At 45.6% G+C, this 23,060-nt stretch overlaps 1 protein-coding gene across 1 annotated transcript in view; it reads right to left on the reverse strand.

The window, feature by feature from the left end:
• Positions 1-2,675: 2,675 nt before the first annotated feature.
• The window catches only part of Glg1 (golgi glycoprotein 1), a 96,344-nt gene continuing 75,959 nt past the window's right edge, over positions 2,676-23,060 (reverse strand). The window contains 14 exon segments of the mRNA NM_017211.2: positions 2,676-4,605; positions 6,244-6,350; positions 7,096-7,216; positions 8,222-8,329; positions 9,176-9,277; positions 9,447-9,589; positions 10,685-10,808; positions 12,619-12,756; positions 15,306-15,398; positions 16,115-16,232; positions 17,705-17,793; positions 18,955-19,068; positions 19,778-19,840; positions 21,037-21,123. Of these exon segments, the coding sequence (NP_058907.1) occupies positions 4,438-4,605; positions 6,244-6,350; positions 7,096-7,216; positions 8,222-8,329; positions 9,176-9,277; positions 9,447-9,589; positions 10,685-10,808; positions 12,619-12,756; positions 15,306-15,398; positions 16,115-16,232; positions 17,705-17,793; positions 18,955-19,068; positions 19,778-19,840; positions 21,037-21,123 (1,575 nt within the window). The 3' untranslated portion in view covers positions 2,676-4,437.

The following is a 23,060-nucleotide window of genomic DNA, read 5'->3' on the forward strand; positions in this document are numbered from 1 at the left end:
TACAAAAGAGGTTTGTTAATTGTACTGTTTTCTCAAAAAATAAAAACGAAAAGCAAAAACAGGTTAGAGGCCCAAGACCTTGCACAGCACGCGGTGTACTCTGCCTTTCTGCTCTATCTGCCCTGCTTGCTGCAAGTGGCTGCCAGGAGCCCTCCAACCTCCGTGCTGCAAGACCAGAAAAGGACCCCTGCTCTGAGGCTCTCCTGTCAGTGTGGGCTGGGCCAAGGTGAAACACGACACAGAGACATGGCCTGTCTGCAGGCCTCCTCACCTAGGAGACTCTCCAGTGCCTGGTGCTCAGGGCCCAGGTAGAGGGTAAAGATGTCACAGAAGACCCTTGTCGGGAAGGACCCTGCCACCACCTGCCTACACAGACAACCATATCTTTGTGTTCTGGGTGACAAGCAGCCCCTGAGTCCCCACAGCAGTTTCACTGTTTGCTCAGGGGAATGTGTCACCCTGAGGTTTAATCTTGGTTGCTCACAACTCACTGTTGTCTGAGGTCTGGGTAGCAAGAAGGGAAATCTGGCTTTAGAGTTGGTTACCGTAACAGGCGATCCTGGCCCTCCACAGTGGAGAGGCCAAGAAGAGGTGTGGCTGGACAGATGGCAAACCAAAGCTACATGGAGGGATAGGGAGGCCAGAGTATCAGGTACCAAAGCCCAGTGGGATAGAGATGGGTCAGGAGACCTGGGCCCTGAAGGTCACACTTTTCAGAACTACTAAGTGTGCCCAAAGGGCAAAAAACTCAAGAGGGAGGGCATTCTGAGCTGTGTGAGTTTTCAAACTCACAAGATAAAACGCAAACTCCCAAGAAGCATGTGATTCAAAAAGTTACCACCTTCTTTTGGTTTCTGACCCTGTCTTAGGCTGCAGGTTGCCAGACCAGGCTGGTTGACTTCTGAGATACTGAACTAGGGGCAGGTGGAAAAAGCTTGCTCTGTTTTGGGGCAGGAAAAAGAGAGTGGAAGGGATGCTTCTCTCCAGAAAGTCCAGAAATGTACCACAGACTCTAACGGAAGCTGGGGAGTTCTGGAAATCACACTGACACACAAGAGTGGATGCTCGCTCTAGGAAGGCTGAGGACACTAACACAGAACTCTATCCTAGTCCTAGTGTCTGATAATCAGGGCATCTTCCATCAGTTGATGTCAGGAAAACAGGAAGACATAAAAAGCTGGACAGCGACTTCATGCCTACTCATCTGGGACAGTGGACTGCATGTCCTGTCTAAGAACAGGAGGTGGCAGCCATGGAGCCTGTACTGAACAGTCATCACCTGATCACTAAATGCCACTTCATCAGTGGTTCTGGGATGCCCTTACCTCCCTACCTACCAAGGACGCACGGCTCAGCAAGCTGGCGTGATTCATAGAACCAGAAGCTCTCGGGGAATGCAGAGGGCCAAGGCTTTCTCAGGGTCACGGCTAACGTATTCCCGACAGCAGCAACAACAGTGAAGCCCAGGGACTGGGTAAAAGAAATGTCTTGCTCCTGGAGTGCCTCCTCTGGGAGAAGCCCTGTCAGAAAAGAAGTTTAGTTTGTCTGGTTCTTGGCTCACTACCAGATTTCTGACCTCCTGATCCACAGAGGCCCTGGCCCTGGCCTTGGTCCTGGCCCAGGCCCCAGATTTTTGAAATAGCAAAGGGAAGTGAGCTGGCAAAGCTAAACCACCATGACTTAGCAATGCCTGAAGCCTTGGCCTAAACCCTCCTAACTGCTTCTATTTCTAGGCAGTGAAAGCAGAACAGTGAGGGCAAGACTCAGACTTTGCCTCCCACTGTAGTAGGTCAGTCAGAGTTCTGAAAGGTTTATCTAATTTATAGCCACGAGTGACTCATGAGGCCACAGAGCCCACGCCACTAAGCCACAAGCTTCAGAATGGATAGCACTGGGCCCTTAGACGCAGACTAGAAAAACCTGCTTAAGACCTGCTCAGGACCATCAAGACATAAGAACTACACCAGGGAACATGGTCACCTCCTTATACTAAGCAATTCCTTTTTTAAATGATTTATTTCATGTATGTGAGCACACTGTCACTCTCTTCAGACACACCAGAAGAGGGCATCAGATCCCATTACAGATGGTTGTGAGCCACCATGTGGTTGCTGGGATTTGAACTCAGGACCTCTGGAAGAGCAGTCAGTGCTCTTAACCACTGAGCCATCTCTCCAGCCCTTGTACTAAGCAATTCAAGACACTAGTAGCTATCTTTTCTGTTCTGACCATTTCTTTTTTTTTTTTTTTTTTTTTTCAGAGCTGGGGACCGAACCCAGGGCCTTGCGCTTCATAGGTAAGCGTTCTACCACTGAGCTAAATCCCCAGCCCCTGTTCTGACCATTTCTAATGGTAAATATTTTAAGAACCAAACTCACCAAACCCACCAAACCTCTACATCTATTGCTGGCAGCGTGGATTCCTGTCAGTGCAGAAACAGAAGTGCTAAGACACGGCAGAAGCACATATCAGAAGGGAAGCTACAGGGATCAGAGCTATGATTCTACCCCAGTCCAATGGTAAACATCATGTGACACAGACACTGGGAGAGGGAGGGACCTTTGGATTGGCTCAGCCAGTTAGCAGTGGAGGATGCTGCTTGTAGAGCAGGGGTTTTCAGTCTCACCAGCCTCGAGCATCCCAGGACAACTGCTGAGAACCAGGAAGACTCTAAAGCAGGACTTAGGGGCCAGGTAGCTTAGCAAGCAGTTCCCCATGGTGACTTCCATTACCCAAGCAGGGGACAAACTGCTAGCCCTGGAACTCACTGCCACCAGAAAAGGCAGCAGAGAAGAAAACCACAGTATTCCTATGAATGTAGTCAGGTCAGACAGAGTAACTTGGAGCAACTGACACAGCCTGCAGCGAACACCTCAGGAAGACGCGCATGGCTCTGGTGCACATGGAAGGCAGGAGCAGGGAGGGCACCGCAGAGGGCCTGGGTCTGTGTGGACAGTTTTAGGCACATGATTTATAATACTCTGTGGACATCTAACAGGTTAATAAAATATATATTATATAAATATATCTCCTACTGTACATGCCACCCTCTGTACAGCCACTGTGACACCATGGCCCAAACTCGCCGAAGGGGAACTGCAGTGCCTGGGCTCCTCGCTCTTAGGCCCCAGCACTGTCACCATCTTCACACTGGAGGAGTGAGGGAAGATGGCTGGGACACTGCTCTCTCAGATTATGGAAGGTTGTCAAGTCACCAAAATAGAACATTTATCCAGTGCCTATTAGAGTGGGTACACGCAGCAAATGAACAGAAAGGGGAAAAAAAAAGAACGAAGAAAATCCTCCATCTTTTAATGCAACCCCTTTCCACATCCCTTCATTTAGAGGCACAAAGGAGCTTGTCAGGGAAGTCTGCCTGGCACGGATAGAAAGTCAGGCTTCAATGCCAGTCACACACCCGAGACCACGCCAAATCTTCAGAAGCCATCACTTCCTGCCTGTACTGTTGCTCAGGAAGCTAAGTGAAGTGAGTCCCACACCTGTCCCTTCCTGCCCTGCCACCCTCACCCTCACCTCAGAAGCCCCACACCCTAGCACTGTAACTACTTCTTGCCGATGTACAGAACCCCCAGGGCAGCCCCACACTTGGCAGGGTTCATAAAGACGAGGCAGCTCCGTCCATCCTGGAGGAAGATGGTGGCTGGGACCCTGCTGGCTGTGCACTCGGGCTGCTTCAGACTTTGCTCCCTCCCTAGTCCATTGCCAGACCCAGGAAGAAGGCTCATGTCTGCACTGGGGCGATCACAGAAATGCCTGTTGTCAGGGGATTGTGGGGAGCAGTGGCTTGTCTGGGGTAGAGGGCAGAAGGCATCACAATGCAGTAGAAGCCAACAGGCCCTAGAGCGGCTGCTTAGTGTCCGTCCCCACTACTTGCTGTGGCCCCAAGTTGCTTCTAGGAGAGGAAATAGACATTTCATGATCAGGCACCGGATATGCGCGTCTCCTCCAAGTTCTGCTGACACCTGCTGCATTTACGTGAAAGAAAGAATCCTACTGCTCGAGTCAAGACTGAAGGAGATGTTCTACTATATACACTTTTTCCTTTTTAAAATTTTTTTTGTCTTTTGTTTTGTTTTCTGTTTTTAAAAAAAAAATTTGAGTTGCAGGTCAGGTGAGTCGGTTCTGAAGTACCAGCAGTTCTGTTGGTGTGACAGAATTGTCTACAGGCAGGTAAACCTTCGCCAACAAAAGCTACCACCAAAGCAGCCAGCTGCCGCCGCTGCAAGGGCAGCTGGGAGGAGGAGGACACCGAGGACATGGCCAAGTCTGGATGGGAAGATGCAGTGGGCACCTGATGCTGCTCTACTGTGGGTGCTGGTGCCACCGTTAGAAGGGCGAAGTGAGAGGGTACACTACACAGGACGGCTGTACAGGCGGGCGGGCCTGGCAGGAGGCTCCTCTGGTGGTCAGGCAGCTCTACCTGTCCTTCAGCTCTCGTGTCACCCTCTTAGTGATCCGTCCACACATCAGGCCAATCAGGAACAATATGCAGATGCTCCCGCTGATCACAGACAGGATGTAATTCTTTGATGGGGATGTCATCACTTGCATGGCAAGATCAGAGAAGCCGTCCGCTGGGGCCACCTGGAAGGGGACAGTAGTATGACCCTCTGAGGATAAGGGATGGGAGGCAGGGCTAGGTCTAACTTGTCCCTTGGATTCCTAGCTCAATTATCTTTTTTCCTTTAAATTAGAAACCTTTTTAATATAAAAAAACTTTTTGGCTTTTTTGCGATGGAGTCTCTTTATGTTCTGGCTGGCTGCCTGGAATTCACTATGCAGCCCAGGCTGGTCTTTAACTCAGAGCTCTACTGCTTCTGACTCCCAAGTGCTGGGATTAATGACACTCAGCATAGCACCTGGCCTTTTTAAAAAACTTTAGTTATTACTGCTATTCTTGTTCTGTGCGTGTGCTTGTATGTGTAAGATGTTAAGATGTGGGCGCACATGTGGGGGCCAGGGGACCACTCTGGAGTTGGTTTACTCCTTCTGTCTCTGACTAGGCTCCCGGGATTGGCCTCTGCTCTTCAGGTTTGTCCCTCAGCCATCATGTATATCCTAATTCCTATCTTTTAGTTCACAGGGAGCCAGGGAAGGAAACCAACACAGCTACAACACTGTTCTTGGGCCATACGCTATAGGTTTCCTGCCCAAACTGAGCCAGAGGAGGGGACCAAGGTCATCCTCAGGAGCGGTCAGTGCGCCACCAGCAGCTCCTGATGCTGCTTGCATGAGCCTGAAAAGCCGAGACCACATTTTATGTTTTTCTTTTCTTCCTTTTCTTTTGTGGATAAAAAGTGCCGTTTTGATGTGTTTCTTTTTAGATGAAGGTCCTGCATGCTGGCCTCAGACTTGTGATGCACGTGCTTCAGGCACCAAGCACTGGGGTTACAGGCGGGCACCACAGCACTGGCTGTTCTCCATCAAGTTTCTTATTTTGACTTTACTTATTAAGCACTACGTTGTAAGTATTTCCACATCAAAAACAATGTATAATCATCGCTTAAAATGACAGACTACACTTTAGCACACAGCAGTCTTGGACATTGATGGTTTAACTCTTTTCATCCTTAATTCCTACTGCATCCGCCAATGGATCAGTGTGGTGCCTCAGATGACAGAGTCAGGACCAAAGGTTTCCTAAGTGCACATAAAACTGCTCTTTTGGGTATGGTCCCGGAAGCGTGGTCAAGGGAAACCTGAGTGGCTCCTACGTTCCTGGTAGATATGTAAGAGCGGCGTAGGAAGGGGGCGATTAGTGAGATTTGCTGGCCCACAACAAGCAGTGAGCGACTCTGAGTCACTCAGCCTCAACCTGAGCAGCTCAAAGGGGAGGAGGACGACTTAGTGTCTGCTGTCCCACCTAACCTGGGGCTTCACACGCGACTTCACTCCTTGAGGAGTGAAGGGATGGCTGACAGTTATGAGGAACGATGACTTGTCAGTACTGGGGTCTGGGAAACTGAGACAGTGTTTTGTAGACTTAGTTTTCTGTGAGGGCGATGGTATTTCAGGGTTCATAAACAGTCCAGATTTAGAAACAATAATTTTTTTCCTTTGAGACAGGGATTCTCTATACAGCCTGTACACCATCACACCTGACCTGATTTTTGAAATATACCTTTTGCTCGATTTCTAGCCAGGATAACACCAGTCACATATGCCACAGAGATAAAAACTGGCAAAAGAGGCTGCCACATCAGGAGCTCTCTTGGTCCTTACCTTGGCTGCATAACTCCACATCTCGATTCGGTCATTCAGGCGCTTTTTGCACTCGGGCTGCAACCTCACGCGCTTGTCTTCCAAGGCCTCCATCAGGCAGGACATCTCTGTGGAAGCAAACGGCAGAGGCTTGCGACTGCACGGAAGTGATGGCTGCCAAATCTGCCAGAAGATTCTCAAGCACCTGAGAACTCAGCTCTCTGGGACCAACTGATCAAATTCCTTCCAAGAACCTTAATCAAGATCCCACTGGCGAGGAGTGTGGTTTCCAGCGTCAGCTGCTCAAGATCTCTTATCACCTCCTATTTTTGTTGGGTGTCCCTGGCTCAGAAACAAGTTGTCTGTCACCTGGGGTCCAGACGCCCAGCAGCTGCCATGGTGCCTTCGAGGGCCCCTGGGATGCTCAGTGTGGGGAGGGAAAGAGGATACTGATGGTGACTGAACTGTTTAAGAAGACAAGTCTCTCTATGCAGCTCTGGCTTTCCAGGAACTCTCTCTACAGACCAGGCTGGCCTTGAACTCAAAGAGATCTGCCTCTCTCTGCCTCTAAGTGCTGGGATTAAAGGTGTGCACCACTATGCCTAGCTATACCTGAATTATTGATTCTCTAATAAATAGCACAAATGTATTTTTTCATGAAATCTCTGGCTCTGGTCAATTCATACCTGTACAACTGTTCCCAAACTCATGGCCATCAAGGCCTAGCTTTACCATCAAGCTGACACGTAGAGATGCTGTATGTGGCTGGGATAAGAGACACAGAACAGAATAGCTGCACCTGGTAACTCACAGGTAGTTTTTGTCCCACCCAAGACAGTTCAGACAGGGACAGACTGAACAAACATTACTCACGACGCCCACGGCCGGGGGTGATGGCTGCACAGTGGTGTTTAATGTCCAAGGCACACGCTGTGTGAAGAACTGGATCCACAAAGATGTCTGCTTTGCTTTCCTTCAACATGTTCAACACTTCCTGAAAGGGAAGTTCATTGTGGGGAGCTTTGTAGAAGAAATGTATCCAATCTGTGTTTGTAACACTCTACAGAACATGCAAACAAACAAGCCAAAGAGTGAAGGTGACCAAGAAACTAGTCTGGGAAGGTGGGCGGTAACATTGCTAAATCTGCACAGAATACAGACTTCTGGCACCTAATTTAATCTGTTAACTACCTCTGAGGAAGCTAGGACAGTGCGTCCATGACGGATGATCAGATAGGGTCCCTGGCACTCTGGCATGCCACATTATTTTAAAGTATGTATACGTTAGAATTTTATTGATTTAATAGTTGTTCTTTTACTGTAGGAAAACTGAACAATAAGGACTGAGAATCTTAACACACAGCTGTAAGGCTGACTTCTGAGCTCTATTTTCAATCAAGAGGCTAGGGACATGGCACTTGCTGCTCTTCCGAGGACCTGAATTTGGTTCCTAGCACCTACAATATTCAGTACCTCTGGCTTCCTTGGGCACCAGGGACTTATATGCACAAATGCACATGCAGATCACACACACGCACGCACGCACGCACGCACGCACGCACGCACGCACGCACGCACGCACGCACTCAATCAAATAAGAGTCTATTTTACAAAGGCCGTGCTGAATGCGTTTGAGTCCACATTTTGAAGAAAGGTAGGAGCTGGTTGAAAACGAAATTCAAGCTGGCTGTGGTGGCATAAGCACTTGGGAGGCTGAGGCTGGTGGATCTCTGTGAGTTTGAGGCCAGCCTGCTCTAAAGAGTGTGTTCCAAGACAGCCAGGGATACACAGAGAGACCCTTGTCTCAAAAAAACCAAAAAGGTATTCAAAATACAAAATATAAGCCTTCCTACCCAGCATTCTATGCTGTTACCTCTTTCCAAACCATAATATGCTTCTTGACCATTATTCTGTCTCTCCTTCAATAAATAATGCAATAGGATCAAGAGGAAAATAGAGAAAAGGAGATAGGAGATAGGCACGGTGAGGGTGTGGCTACCTTTTTACACAGCTCTGTCCTGATCTTGAGCAGGTTGACCTTTAGGCACTCTTCCACTTGGCCTGTCTGTTCCTGGGCTGCTGCTTCTTCAGCACATAAATTAGCAATCTATTCAGGAAAGAGAAAACAGGGCTATCCTGCTGAGAAATAACTGGCTTCCAGAGAAGACCAACTCTGCCCAGCCAGCCCTGAATTCATGGTGCCTGTTGCTGACTCTGACTGGGCCTGCTCCTTAGGGACAGCTGAAACAACGCCACTGTCTTTGGAAACCCGGGCTTCTAAAGCTAACATTTCTGATTCTCCCATGTGCCCAAGGCTCAGCATAACAGCTTCCTAGTGGACTGTGCCCTCTCCACACCGTCTTGATGCCAGACACTTAAGCTCTCTTCTGGTTTCAAAGTTCACTGGCGATTCTGAAAAGAAATCACATTGTTCTAGGACTTATCACAAAGAAGGCTACTCTGTGATTCCACAGAAGGAAGGTTAACTTGACATGTGTTGCACATGGCATGAACTCATAGACTTCCCAAACCTGATCTTCAGAGAAGAGAGTAAACAACTTTCTTTAGATAGCTTTAAGAGCAATCTAAACAAGGCTCCTCAGATGGCCTTTTCTAGCTTGGTAGACCAATTATTTCCAAGGACAGGTACTTAGAGACATTAGGAGAGCACTCTCATTTTTCTGCCAAGTCTTAAGAGGTTCTGGATGGCTATCTAGAATAATTAGGGAGGACCACAATGCATGTAATTATAAAAGCATATGTTTATTCGATAGTAGAGCAGGGAGGCAGTACTGTCGTGTAACAAACCAAGTCTGGTTCAGTGTTATGCAGAACCTGGAAGTCTTCCCTACAAGACAGGCCTTTAAGTAACCCCATGTTGGGAAGAAAGTGCAGTATAGAGCTTTCTTCTGTCACCTCTTTGGGGAAACTCTCCTTTGCACCCAAAGCCTACCTCGTCTGAGCAGTGCAGCTGGAGCTGAGGGTCTAGGCGGTAATCTAGCGCAGACTCTTGGATGATGATACGGATCTGATCCTCACAGTCTGAAGACAGGCGCTAGAGATGACAAAGGGAGACCAAATCAGCGCACTTGAGAGCCCCAGAAGTTTATCTGACCTTCACAGCCCAGCTTGGGGAAGACATAAACAGGACAACAGGAGAATGCTAGTGATGTCCATGGAGAAAATGCTCATCAATACAGCTCTATAGAGCCTGGTCGGCGTACCTGGTCAGCGTATCTCAGCTTGAGGCATGAGATAACTTGGCCTTCTAGCTCTGAATCATCCTTGGCCTTGGTCAGGATGCCATGACAGAATTTAGGAATGTCAGCTTTACAGGCCTTCCTTAGCACGGGGTTTAAACGGTAATCTAGAGGAAAAGTAAGTCAGTGTATGATGAAATGATTCACTTACAAATTTTCACAAATTTTTGGAAATTCATCTTTCAAAGGGAGCATATTAGTTGGAGTGCAATTTGCTGGGGTGCATATTGGCAAATAAGACAGTGGTGGTGTAAGCCATTAATCCCAGCACTCAGGAGGCAGAGGATCTCTGCCATGTCTGAGCTAGTCTGGTCTAGTGTGAGTTCCAAGACAGCCAGAGTTACAGAGAAACCTTGTCTCAAAAACAAAAACAAAAACAACAGAGGAATGTGGGTAAGGGGCATGGAGACATATTGTGTTGAACGTTATGAATATAATGCCAATTGGGTGAGTTAGTTAGCAGTGAGATATCATGCGACGACTGCTGTTGTTTAGGTAGGTAGGTAGGTAGGTAGGTAGGTAGGTAGGAAGGAAGGAAGGAAGGAAGGAAGGAAGGAAGGAAGGAAGGAAGGACGGACGGACGGACTTTCTGCAGTTCTAGGAATATATCCCTTCAGAGTGGGGAAGGCATGGCAGCAGGCCTGCAAGTCGCAGTTTTTTTTGAGACATGAATTTCACAATCCTCCTGCCTCAGCTTTGCTCGTGCTGGGATTAAATGTGTGTGCTACCACACCTATTCTCACCGACACTGCTAATCGGCAACATGACTGAGCTTAAGGGCACTCCACTAGTTCTCAGGAACCTTCACCTTTGCAGCAGCTCTGCAGGGGTTTGTGGTCCAATATTTAAAAACCAACATAATCATTTGGACAGCAGAAACCTTGTCCATAATAGGTAATTTTGAAAGCATCATGAAAGAAATATCCAATTTTTTTTTGTCCACTAAACTACAAGGTTTCCCAGGTAAGAGCTGAAATTTTCCCTCTGAAGTTTAAAATTCTAGTGTACGTAAATCTCTAGAATTTCCTTTCCTAGGGATTCTGATGCTGATTTCTTTTCTGTTTTTTAAGTCAGCTGTCCAGATCTTCAGTCCCTTTCTGGAAAGCCCACAACAGGAGAGAGTACATGGCTCAGGTAACATGTCCAGCAGTTCTACTTGGGGTGCACTCAGCAGAAGCAGGAAGGCTGAGGCAGGGTGGTACCTGTGTTCTGGGTGATCTGACGCTTGGTGATCATCTGTTTGCACTTGGGGTCCATCAATTCACTGTTCTTGTTTTGTTTCAAACACTGTAACATAGTTTTAGAATCTGCTTCTGGACAGAACCGCTGCAAAGAAAACAGAATTTTATAAAAACGGCTATCTCAAACTAGCAACTAGTCTACCTGTTCTTGCTTTTACAGTTACCAGAGTTCATAAAAGCACAAATCAAAGGCCATCGCTTAGCTAAGCAGGGAGAGCTAAGCATCATCAGTAAGTGCCCAGCCTAGGGCCCCTCTTTATTTTTACCTCCTGCATTTTTCACATTTGTCTCTGCCAACACTGGACATCAACCGTATAGACTGTAAATTCTGCATGGGTTTGATTAACATGGCTATGTTACAGTGTGACCCATGTCACAGGTGCACTTACTGGGTGAGTATAACAGCCATCCTGCCCTCAAGCCATACCTCCCAACCACAGTGGCAGTACTTAGCGATACTAAACCAATGTGAACAGGGACTTGGGGTAAGGACACATGTGGTTTACCTTAAGTGCTGGGACTGTAATCCACTCACTGGGAGCTTAGCCCTGTGTGCTCACTGCTATCCTTCAATCAGAGCTCAGTGTGGGGCTGGTAATGAACTCCACCTTTATCTGTCAATCTACATGTCTGGTCACACAATTCAAATCTGGTTAGGACCCTTCCTTCACCACGACGTCTCCCTTGTTTGTTCTAGTGGTCATCTTTTTCCTCCCTCCCTTTCTCTTTCTTTGGCATGTACATTCGCACACACACAAATAAATAAACATCAAATCCCCACTGACAGTTATTGACAGAATCAGGTATTTTAAGGAAGTGAGGAATTTTATTAAAGTTTCTTTGCACTTCCTTAAGTTTAATTTCTTTATATATATATATATATATAGGCACATTAAGAAAATTCACTAGGGGGCTGGAGAGATGGCTCAGTGGTTAAGAGCACTGACTGCTCTTCCAGAGGTCTTGAGTTTATTCCCAGCAACCACATGGTGGCTCACAACCATCTGTAATGAAATCTGATCTGTAATGAAATTTGATGCCTTCTTCTGGTGTATCTGAAGACAACTACAGTATACCTATATATAATATATAAATAAATCTTTAAAAAAAAAAATCACTGGAAGCCATGTGGTGGTGGCACACGCCTTTAATCCCAGTGCTCAAGAGGCAGAGGCTGGCAAATCTCTGTGCGTTTGAAGCCAACTGGTTTACAGAAAAAGTTCCAGGACATCCAGGGCCACACAGAGAAGCCCTGTCTTTAAAAATCCAAACCAATAAACATTCACTGGAGAATTATTTGAAGAAATCGACTATATAGATTACCTACACATTTTGCAAGTTGGAGATGGCTCATGGGTAAGGGCATCTGCTGTTCTTACAGAAGCTCTGGGTTCCGCTCACAGCCCCCACGTGGCAGCTTACAACCACCTGTGACTTTACTTCTAGGAAACCCAATGCCCTCTCTGGTCTCAGTGGGACCTAGGCACATATATGGTATCCATTCATACATGCGCATAAAATAAAATGTAAAATTCTTGAACAGAAAGCAACATCTTGAGAATGAGGGTTATGATCTGAAGAAAACACTGGATTGTGGCTTTCTCGCCCGCCTATCTTGGCAACCTATTTAACTGTATTTTGTTCAAAGCAAAGCTAGTTAGCTCAGCTCTGTGATTTTTCCAACAGGAGCAGCATCCACGTTGCTTAGAGGTTAATGTACACTCTGGCTGTTCCACCCTCAGAGATGCTGGGGCTCGGGAATGCAGTTGGCAGCTGAAGACAATGCTATTGGACTGCAGACCACAGCGGAGGGCAGCACCATGTTGGCTGTGTGTAACAGGACACAAGGAAACAGGTCATGCTCTTATTGTCTTAGGTCGTCCCTGGTTCTTTACCTTAATCATCTGCTTGCAGACTCTCATGAGTGTATAGTCTAGTTCTGGGTCCATCATCTCTGTCTCCTGCAGCTTAAATACTCTCTGGTGACAACGGGTACTCAGTTGCTTCTTGTTTTCTTTTAGACATTCAATAATCTGTAACAGAAGAGTTGTGGCTGAGTTAGGAAATATATCAGAAAGTCACACAGTTCATCTAGTAACTAACAGTTATGTGTAATGTAAGAGTTATGGTTGAGGGGCAGGAGAAATGGCTAAGTGTTCAAGAGGACTGGCTCTCCCAGACCTCCTAAGTTCAAATCCAGCAACCACATGGTGGCTCACAACCATCTCTAATGGGATCGGATGCCTTCTGTGGTGTGCCTGAAGACAGCTACAGTGTACTCAAATACATAAAATGAGTAAATTATTCTTAAACAAAAAAGTTATGATTGAGTTAGGAAGCGTATCAGGGATTGAAAATCATCTATTCTGACCGAAATGCTCAGTTCAGTGCATGACATTACATAGTTTTTGTAACCCAGGACCTTTTGTTTCTAATTCCAGGCAATAGGAGTAAGGACTTTCTCATTAAGGACTCATATACTCATGGATTTATATAACCTTAGGGCCAACAGTGAACCAAATGACAAAAATTCAGGGTGATTAGCAGGCTGTACTGAAATCTAAAAGGGAACCCATTTAGGCTTTCTGATTTCTTCTTTCCTGAGCCACTTCTTGAAAGGATTCCTTGTGGAGCACACATTTGACTACTCTGACTAGAGAGCAGGTAGAAAGTCCAGAAATTTGATTAAACTCAACATATATTTTGTAAGAATAGTATTAGATGCTAAATATGAATTGTACCCAATCCTCCATGGCAAATACCATCTTCGAGACAAACTATGAAGAGCTGTGTCAGCAAAGGTGGGGGGGGCACTATAAAGAGTGTTCCAGGATGGATTTTAAGGTTAGTTTCCTTGCTATACACATGCTTAGATATAAAGATGCGTAACCAAAGAAGTAGATAGGAAGCAGTACCAAGCCATGGCTGCAGCACGGAGTCATGAACTTCTCTGAAGTACTCTAGGCACAACCAGAAACCAGCACTAGTTAAAGCATACAGATTAAGAAATGATATGTAAGCCAAGAACTCAAACCTGAGAAGAAAAGGTAATAGAACACTCAAAGAAAAGTACAAAAATACACGTAATGTCCTAGAAGCAATATAGAAGAAAATGGTGAACAAGAATCTAGGATAAAAAGAAGCAAGGAGAGATTTAAGAACTGAAAAAGCCCAATGGTGCTATTTAAAGAATGAGAGAATTGTCTGGTGGCAGTGGCACAGGTCTTTAATCCCAGCCCCTGGGAGGCAGAGACAAAGGAATGGATCTCTGTAAGTCCAGGGCCAACCTGGTCTAAACATTGAGTACCATGACAGCCTGGGTTACACAGAGAATCTCTGTCTCAAAAAACAAAATCCAGATAGAGAGGGGGAGGGAAGGAGGGAGGGAGGGGAGAAGGGAGAGAGGGAGGGGGAGAAAATTGAAGAATAATTATTAACCTGGGTAATCCTGAGCAACTGCCTGGGTAAGCTGAGCCATTACCTCAAATGCAACACGAAGTAACCAAGACCAGAAACCATTCAGACAAAAATAAAAAAAGTCACTAGGAACAGACCTGGGTGCCCCCACCTGTCCACAAGAATTCCAGCAAAAAGGAAAAGCAGAGCTGTATCTGTAAGAATGGCACCCAGAAGAAGAATCTGTTCTGACAAGTGCCCACCATGTTAAAGAACAAGATCCTGTCTGGTTTCGTGTTCACCGAAGTTACAGATCATCGAATGGAAACTCAAACTCAAACGTAACAAAAAGACTAAGTACGAGGAAGAAAGAGAAACAGAGAACTCAGACTGTGTGCTGCAACCACACACAAAAGGCAGGGAGAGAAGCATCTGAGGCTCAGAGGCCCTAGCTTGGCCTGATACTGAATAAGCAGACACTTGTAAAAACATCACGAAAACATGAATTTCAATCCTGGTGATTCTGGGACTTGCTTCTATGTTATTTGAAAAGGCTCATGGGGGATTTTTCTTGATGTCTTGTAAGGATTTCCCTGCAGTGCTGGGCAAGGTGGTTTAAGTCAGGTGGACTAGTAGCTGAAGACCACTCACCCTAAGCTACCTAGGGAGTTTGAGGCTAGCTGGGGTAGCACGATACCTTGTCCTAAAAATCAAACACACAAAATTTCTGTTTGTGAGACGCTATCAGAAAAGAACATACACATCATGGGAAGGCAGTGAGAGAGCTGAACAAAAAAGTCAATATGATCAGGGTATATCATGTGCACATATAAAAGTGTCTGTCAGTAAACACTTTATCTTGAACAACTAATATGCTCTAATTACAAAAGGGAAGAAAGGAGCAGGGAGAAGGCTAACCAGCATTCATAGGGGTAAAAAAGGACTGTGCTTCAGAACCCTGGGTGGATATGGATGTGGAGTTACTGAGGAGACTGTATAGAAGAAACACCTGAGGGAACAGCACGAGCTTCCTAGGCAGACAAGGCAGAGTGCAAGCAGAGGAGTAGCAGGGGAGAAACTGGGCAAAGCACCCTGGGACAGCCCAAGGGGACAATGGCAGTGAAACTGTGAGGAACAGGCTGCTGCAAGGGTGGCCTGTCTTGAGATCTGTAATTAAAGATATTACCTGAGCATTTCCATATTGCACTGTAGAACAGTAGTTCTTGATGTCACTCTTGCAGGCTTCATACAGATCTGGTTCCAAACGGATGTCCTCTGTCTGCAGGAGGAGCCCGCGTGGGAGAGAGAAATGAGAGGATTTTAAGCTGGAGATGTCAAATGTTTATAGACTTATTTGTTGAGTAATGGCCTCTGAAGGTGACGGCAGCATGAAGATGACACTGAATGTCATATGGTAAAACTTCATTTGCGACTGTCTCATGCTTCACAACAGCAGCTGAAGTTGTCCCCTCACCCTCCTCTCCCCCTCAGCTGTTTCATTTGGCCACCTATGCAGCAGCCACAGCTCCCAAGCTGACACGTACATTTAAGGGAGAGGGTTTTATTTCGAGGCAAAGGGAGATTTCCCTTTTCCTCTTTTCTTGCTGGAGATGAAAAGTGAGGTAGATAGTCCCATTGCTTCTAGAAGCCACCCTTCAGCCACCCTTCAGCCACAGGACCAGCCTTAGGATGAACGTGAGGCCAAAGACAGCTGAGTGCACCGGGAAGACCTGCCATCTTTGAGGACAGTACTGATTCAGTGACTGCAGTGACCAAACTTTTGAGTCTGTCCTAGTTTGGCTTCCAGTGTTTTGTGGTAAAAAATGTTCCATCACTTAAAGCCAAACTCAAAACAGTAAAGAAACTAATGTCATACGGAAAGATTCCCAACTGTTACTCCATGTCTTCTGCTTCACATCGGCAGCAGAATCTATCCCCTCCTCCTGTCCTCCGCAGCTGACTGAGCACTAGTGCTGTGGTTTCCAGAGCCATTACCATCTCCAGCTCCTCCACACGGAGCTGCTTGCGGCACTTGAGAGACACCCGGTGCTCCTTGGCCTCCTGCAGAGTGTCGTTGCGCACGGTGGTGCTCAGGCAGATCACCACATCCACCCTGCCATGGAGGGAGAAGGCAGACGTTAGACTGCCTGCAGTGGGGTGAATGGCCATGCACTAGGCTCAAACAGGAGCAGGCCATACTCTTTACCCAGAGTTCATTCACAAACATATAGCTGTGTTTTTAAATGTCGTTCTTATAAGTCTTGATGTTGTTGTTTTAAATAATTCATCTGTCTCCCTTATTAACAATGGCTCAAAAAGACCAGACTACCTGCATATGGCAAATAACCCAATCACGTCCTTTAATTGAAAAGATGAAGTTCTAAATTTGAAAGGGGAAAAAAGTTATGCTTAGATTGTTATGGATATAGCTATAGATGATATCTACATTCATGTAACTTTTTTTGAGACAGGGTTACTCTGTATAGTCTTGGCTATCCTGGAATACACTATGTAGACCAGGCTGGCCTTGAGCCCAAAGATCCCCCTACCTCTTCTGCCTGAGTGCTGGGATTAAAGGTGAGTGCCACTACCTCCCAGCTCTGAATTTACATAACTACAAAGAGTATATTGTTTTAATTTTTTCTTAGAAACAGTAACAATCAGGGTTTCACAATGTATCCCAGAATGGCCTGGACCTCACAGTCTTCTTATTCCATCTCCTGAGTTCTGAGATTAGAGGCGTGTGCCACCCCAACCACCCATATAATTAGTACCTATTATTTTCCAACTGTGGCTAATTTGTAAGTTAAACCTTGTCATAGGTATGCAAGTACAGGGAAAGGTTTATACAGTTGGTTGGTGCACGCACTGTGGCTTTAGAACATGGCCCACTACACCGTCAGAACTCGGCAGTAGCCCGAATGATGATTATAGTTCTGACTGGAGCAGAGGCCACACAGAGCATATGTGATAGGACAGTTCAATACTTGTTTATTAAGGACAAAGTGACCATAGTAAGAATGGTGCTCTCAACATTCACACACTGTGAAGCAGTCATTAAAGTTATAGGGGTAAAAAAACTGTCCAAAATGGGAACCTAACCACAAGAAAGAAAATACGTCCTAGCAATATGGTTCCCCCACCCCCCACCCCACAGGGTGTAAGATTTGGGCAGCTGTGCTGTCAAAGCTTATCAGTTTCCTCATTAAGACCTAGTTCCAGAGTCAAGGTCTGCTTCTTCCCTAAAACTCAATACTTGAGTGAGGCTTGTACTGCTTCTCTTCAGAGATGAAACACTGGGGTGATGCTGGGAAAAAGCGGTTTCAGCAGTTTCCTACACCTCAGACAGGCGGAATGAACCTAGGAAGAGAAATCAAGAGCATTCCCACACTCCAGGAGCTTTTCTTTGAAGAATACCTATGGCCATGAACAAGTGTGGCTCTAGGCAGCTGTGGCCATGGTCTGGTGGACAATGCCAGTGTGGTTAGACTACCTAAGAGAGGCACGGGAGGCCTCACCCTTCACACTCATGCAGTAGCCGAGGGAAGCTTGGGAAGCAGAACAAATCAATTAAGAGATACATACTTCTTTTTTATGTTGGGGCAAAGTTTTAACACATCCTCCTTGCAGGCCATTTTGAACTTGTAAGAGAATCGAAAATCCTTCATTTGGACCTGAGAGATGAGAAAGAAAACCAGTTCTGTGGCAAGTTATGATTAAGAACAATGAGTGACATTTCAGCCAAGCAACAATCACAGTGTGAGAATGCGATTGTCTAGCATGCATACAACTGGCACTACATAACAAATGAGGTACATGCCCTTGACACCAGCACTTGGGAGACAAAGCACAGGAAAATTAGAGGCTCCAGGTCGTCCTTGGCTATATAGCAAGTTTGAGGACAGCCTGGTCATTAGACCTTTCACAGTCTGCTGAGATCTCATGACTTTCCCTGTGACATCCCATTGGTCTTTCTGTACTTAAATCATACATCTGAGCTCACAATGTCGAAAGTGTTCCTCTGGCACAAATAATTTATGCTCTGTTCCCTCAGGGTTCTATCTTAGTATGTCCTCATGCAGTCACTTCATTCCACAACCCCTGCTCTGGTTTTGTTTTTCTTCCTTGAAGCAGCCCTGCTCGTGCAGCTATGGTGTATACTATACCTGCTCCGGCATCTTTTACTGGAGTCTAGACTCCAGCAGGGGAGGAGAATCCATTTACAGAACGAAGTGCAAGCAGATGGGCTATTGGCTCTGAGAAACCGTTAATAACCTCAGCCGACTGACAAAGCATCCTCTCTGAATAAAGTGCTTGCTATGCCCAACTTCCGTAGCTGCTTCTTATTACCAAGAGTGTAGTCCAAACATATTATTCAAATGTAAATCTGAGTTGAATGATTTAAAATGAAAAAAGGCAAATATGCTCTGTAGGAATTTAGTGCAGTGGAAAACTGTTTGTAAGGTGAGGCCCTGTGTTTAATTCCCAATACATAGTGGGAGAAAGAAATAAAGAAAAAGAGAGAGAGAGCGTGAATACAGCAGGAGCAGAAGAGGTCCAGGGCCCAGAGTATTGATGTACACCCACTACACAGCACTACAGACCCAGTGATATTGCACTGCTTAATGTGAGCATTAGAGCCGGGGTAGGAGCTGCTGGTCCTCTTGTCTCTACCCTTCTGTAAGGAATGTGCCCTAGGATGAGGTCTCACTTCATCTCATGCTAAGCTGTTGAGAAAAGTCCTGTTTCCTGGGAAGCAATGGGAAGAGCAGAGCTGTAAAGCAGGAGACAGCTATCTAGGAGTCACCACAGCAGCCGAGACACAGGGCACTGACCAGCTGGAAGTGAGTGACGCCAATGGCGCACTTCTCATTCATGTCCTTCTGGTGCTTGTTCTGGATCAGACACTCCATTAGGTCCCCAGAGTCAATCTGGTTGTCTGCCACATCCTGGGGAAGACAGGACACACTTACACTTTATTTGTTACAATTAACAATACAATCTATAGTACCACCCATGAAAATGTTAATACAGGCGACCCTTGAAGTCTTCAAAATAGAGACATGTCATAAATCCTTCAAACACAAGCCGGGGAAATCAGGGAAGATGGCAATGCAGCAGAATAAAGTTCCTGAAGCGAGAACACCTGCCGGAGAGCCATCGCCATTCCCTTGTATAATACCAGCAGCAGCTCCAGGGATGATCCCTATCTGTCAGCTCTTAAAGGTCACCAAGTGTACTTCCCTCCTATAATCTAGGAAAGGATGAGTAAGAAACAAAGTAGGGAGTCCCTCAGCACCAAGGTGTAGCGGACACAGTTCTAGTTACTGCCACTGCTAATATTGCTGAGAAGCATCTCAGTCACTCCCTGGAGTTTCCCTCTTGTATCTTTTCTTATAAAGTCATCTCATTCACTGCTGCTAGCCACACACCCTCCTCTGCAGAGTGCTACCAAGTGCTGGAACTAAGCGCTACGATCAGACAGGGTCCTGGACGTTGGCCTCTCCCCAATCCTGCTTACAGTTCTAAATCTTACTTACTGGCTATCGTTCAACAGTAATGTGTGCTGAAGACAGAGATGAGCCCACACTCTTGGGGCCCAGAGTCCCATTGAATTTGGTTCTCTTAGCAACCCTTGTTCCTACAGACATTACTTACGTGGCAAAAGTTGTGAATTATAGGCTCACAGGCTCTCATCAGCAAAGCTTCTATTTGTATGTCCTGTAGAAGATAAGACAGATTGATTGATTACTCTGCTACGCAAAGGCCAGGGATGGAGGAGGAGGCTATAGGTGTCGGTGTGCGTGTCTCTGTCCTAACCATATAGCTGCAGTTAGAACTCGGAGAGCTATTGCCTTTGCCTGAGTGCTGGCATTAAAGGGCCTGGCAGGCAGATCCTTCATCAACTTGAACAAATGAAGAGGCAGAATTAAGAATAGGAAGATGAAATACTTGGCAGTAACATTACAGCACGCAAGTTCTCTGGAGTTTTTATGATCTATTTCTATACTTAGTGGGCTTTTTCTTTTTAAAGATTTATTTATTTCATGTATGTGAGTACACTGTCACTGTCACTGTCTTCAGACACCAGAAGAGGGCATCAGATCCCATTATAGATGGTTGTGAGCCACCATGTGGTTGCTGGGAATTGAACTCAGGACCTCTGGAAGAGCATCCAGTGCTCTTAACCACTGAGCCATCTCTCCAGTCTCTTTGTGGGCTTTTTTAATCTCATGTTTTATATTTTAGTAGGTTTCAGGTTATAACAGGGATAAACGTGTTCAATCTTTCATGTACAACTGGAAATCTCAAGACTTTATTAAGCTTTATTAAGACTTTATTTATTAGAACTAGAACTAATAGTACTAAAAGAGCTTCAGACTATGGCCGCTTAGATTGCTTTTAAATGTGATTGAGACCTGAAGTCCAGGAGCCATCTTTTCTCAAATGAGAAAAACTCTAATAAATAATAAATTTGAAGAAAAAAACCAAAGAGCTAAGCGTACAGACAGTTACAGAGCTCCTGTCGCAGGACAGAAGGGTCGGGTCAGGACACAGCACCATGTACTACTACTACTTCTCCTCCTCTTCTTCCTCCTCCTTCCTTTTGTTTGTTTTATTCTTCTGTTTTGTTTTGTTTTTTTGAGACAAAGATTGTCTCAATTCTGGCTGTCCTAGAACTAGCTCTGTAGACCAGGCTGGCCTCAAATTCACAGAGATCCACCTGCCTCTGCCTCCCCAGTGCTGGGATTAAATGTGTGTGCCACTGGCTACAATGTACTCCTTTCTAAAGTAAGTAGGGAAAGACTGATTGGGACTTTTGACTGACAAGACCATCTATTCTCTCAAGATTATGGAAACAAAAGTGCTAAGTAAGCTGGCAGCCCCTCTCCTCTAGGGGGCTGCTCACTACTTACCTCAGACTCTAACTCCGTGAGGTTGCCCACTATGTCTCTGCATTCCACAGCTAAGTCATCCAGATGGTCCTGAAGGCACTCAAGCTCCTGAACATAAAAGGCAAGCCCTTCAGTCACGTAAGTGAACAGGGAGAGTGGGACTCAATCTCTGCTTCCCTTGTACTCAACTTCCCTTTGAAACTCTCTCACTAAACCAAACACAAAGGCTTCACTTGACCAAAACTAAGGTATAACATGTTGCTTGGTGTAACCCAGTGGTTGAGAGCCAAGTGGTACAATAAATTATGCAAATTCAAAAGGCCAAATTTACGAGCCCAATGGGAACAATTCAAACTACAAACTTCAGTCTATAAACGTTAGCAGGCTATTTTTTAAAAAATTACTTTATGTGTAAGAATGTTTTGCCTGCATATGTGTCTATGTGCCACGTGTATACAAGGGATGAAAATGATATCCAGCAGCCAATACCCTTGGTAAGTAATTAAGGTGTTTCTTTAAAATGTTCAACTGCAATGTGACAATTTCATGCTATCTCTGTATGTGACCCAGTAATTAGGGTTGTTTACAGAGGCACATGTACAGCTTATTTATAGAAGCATGCCCTATACTACTTGCAAGGCCCTTGAGTGGCCAGACGCAGCTCCCGAGGACAGGCAACCACCAGGCCCCACCCTCTAAGACACAGCCCAAAATCAGGCCACAAAATTGTACCAATCCCGGGCCATCTTAGAAAGCTCTACCCTCAAGAAACCTTATAGAAAGCCCATCTCCAGCTCAGGTCTTTTTGTGGTATTTCTTGGAGCCAGATTACCAAGATACTTTAGCATTACTGAATAAAATCTCACAGCAGGATGTAGTGACGCACACGTTAATCTCAGCACTCAGGTGAGCAGAAGTAGAAAGTGTATGAGGCCAGCCTGGTCTATGGAGCAAGTTCCAGGCCAGTCAGTACTACTTAATGAGACCATATCTCAATAAATAAGTTAAGAAATAAATGAATAAGAAAAAATTTCTTCATGGTCATTTATTGACTATAATCTTCAGTCAGGAAAGGGTAGAGCCGTGGGTACTTCCCCCACTATATTCATGTGTAGGCATAACATACATGTATAGGTATAACATACATGTATAGGTGTGTGTGTGTGCGTGTGTGTGTGTGTGCGTGTGTGTGTGTGTGCGCGCGCGCGCATACATATGGAGACTAGAGGTCAACCTTGGGGGTCATTCCTTAGTAACTGTTCGACCTGTTTGTGAAACTAGGCCTCTCACTGGGATGTGGAGATTGCCGAAATGGTTAGGCTGGTTTCACAGTGCGCTCCAGGGACCTGCTTGTTCTCCTTCCCAAGTATTGTAAGTAAGAGCCACTTTACCCTGCTTTCATTTGAGGTCCGAGTATCAAACCTATGTTTGTACAATAAGCCCTTTACCAATTGGGCTGTCTAGTCCCTGTTGTTTGAAACAAAATTTCACAAAGCCCAGCTGACTCCAAGTTCTCTATGTAGTCAAAGACTATCTTTTCCTGTTTTTGTTTTTTGAAACAAAATCTAACTGTCTAATATAGAGCAGGCTGGCCTCAAACTCAAGAGATCTACCTGCCTCTCCTCCTGAGTGCTGGGATTAAAGGTGTGAACCATGCCTGGCTGCCAAAGCTATTTTTGGACTGATCATCCTGCTTGCACTTCCCCAGTGCTCTGAGATTTACTAATCTCACTCATGTGCTACCATGTCTGTCTATATGTGACTTATATATGGAAAATTCCAGAAGTGGTCTGTCATGGTATAAATGAAGCCTGGAGACCTAAGTTCAGTCCTTATTCTAATAATAGGATCTTCCCTGATATGATAAAGACATACTGTCTTGCTCATAACTTCCAATAACACTTTCCCCAAACTAGACACACAGTCTTAGAGACCATCACAGAAGGCACATAAGTATTGAGGCTACTCTTTTCTGGTTTACTCTTTGTGGAGAGGTTATAATGAAATGAATTCTTAGTTAGAATGCGTCTTGAGTTTTTAGTAAG

Source organism: Rattus norvegicus, chromosome 19, assembly GCF_021556685.1.
Source record: "Rattus norvegicus strain SHRSP/BbbUtx chromosome 19, alternate assembly SHRSP_T2T, whole genome shotgun sequence".
Classification (NCBI taxonomy): Eukaryota; Metazoa; Chordata; class Mammalia; order Rodentia; family Muridae; genus Rattus; species Rattus norvegicus.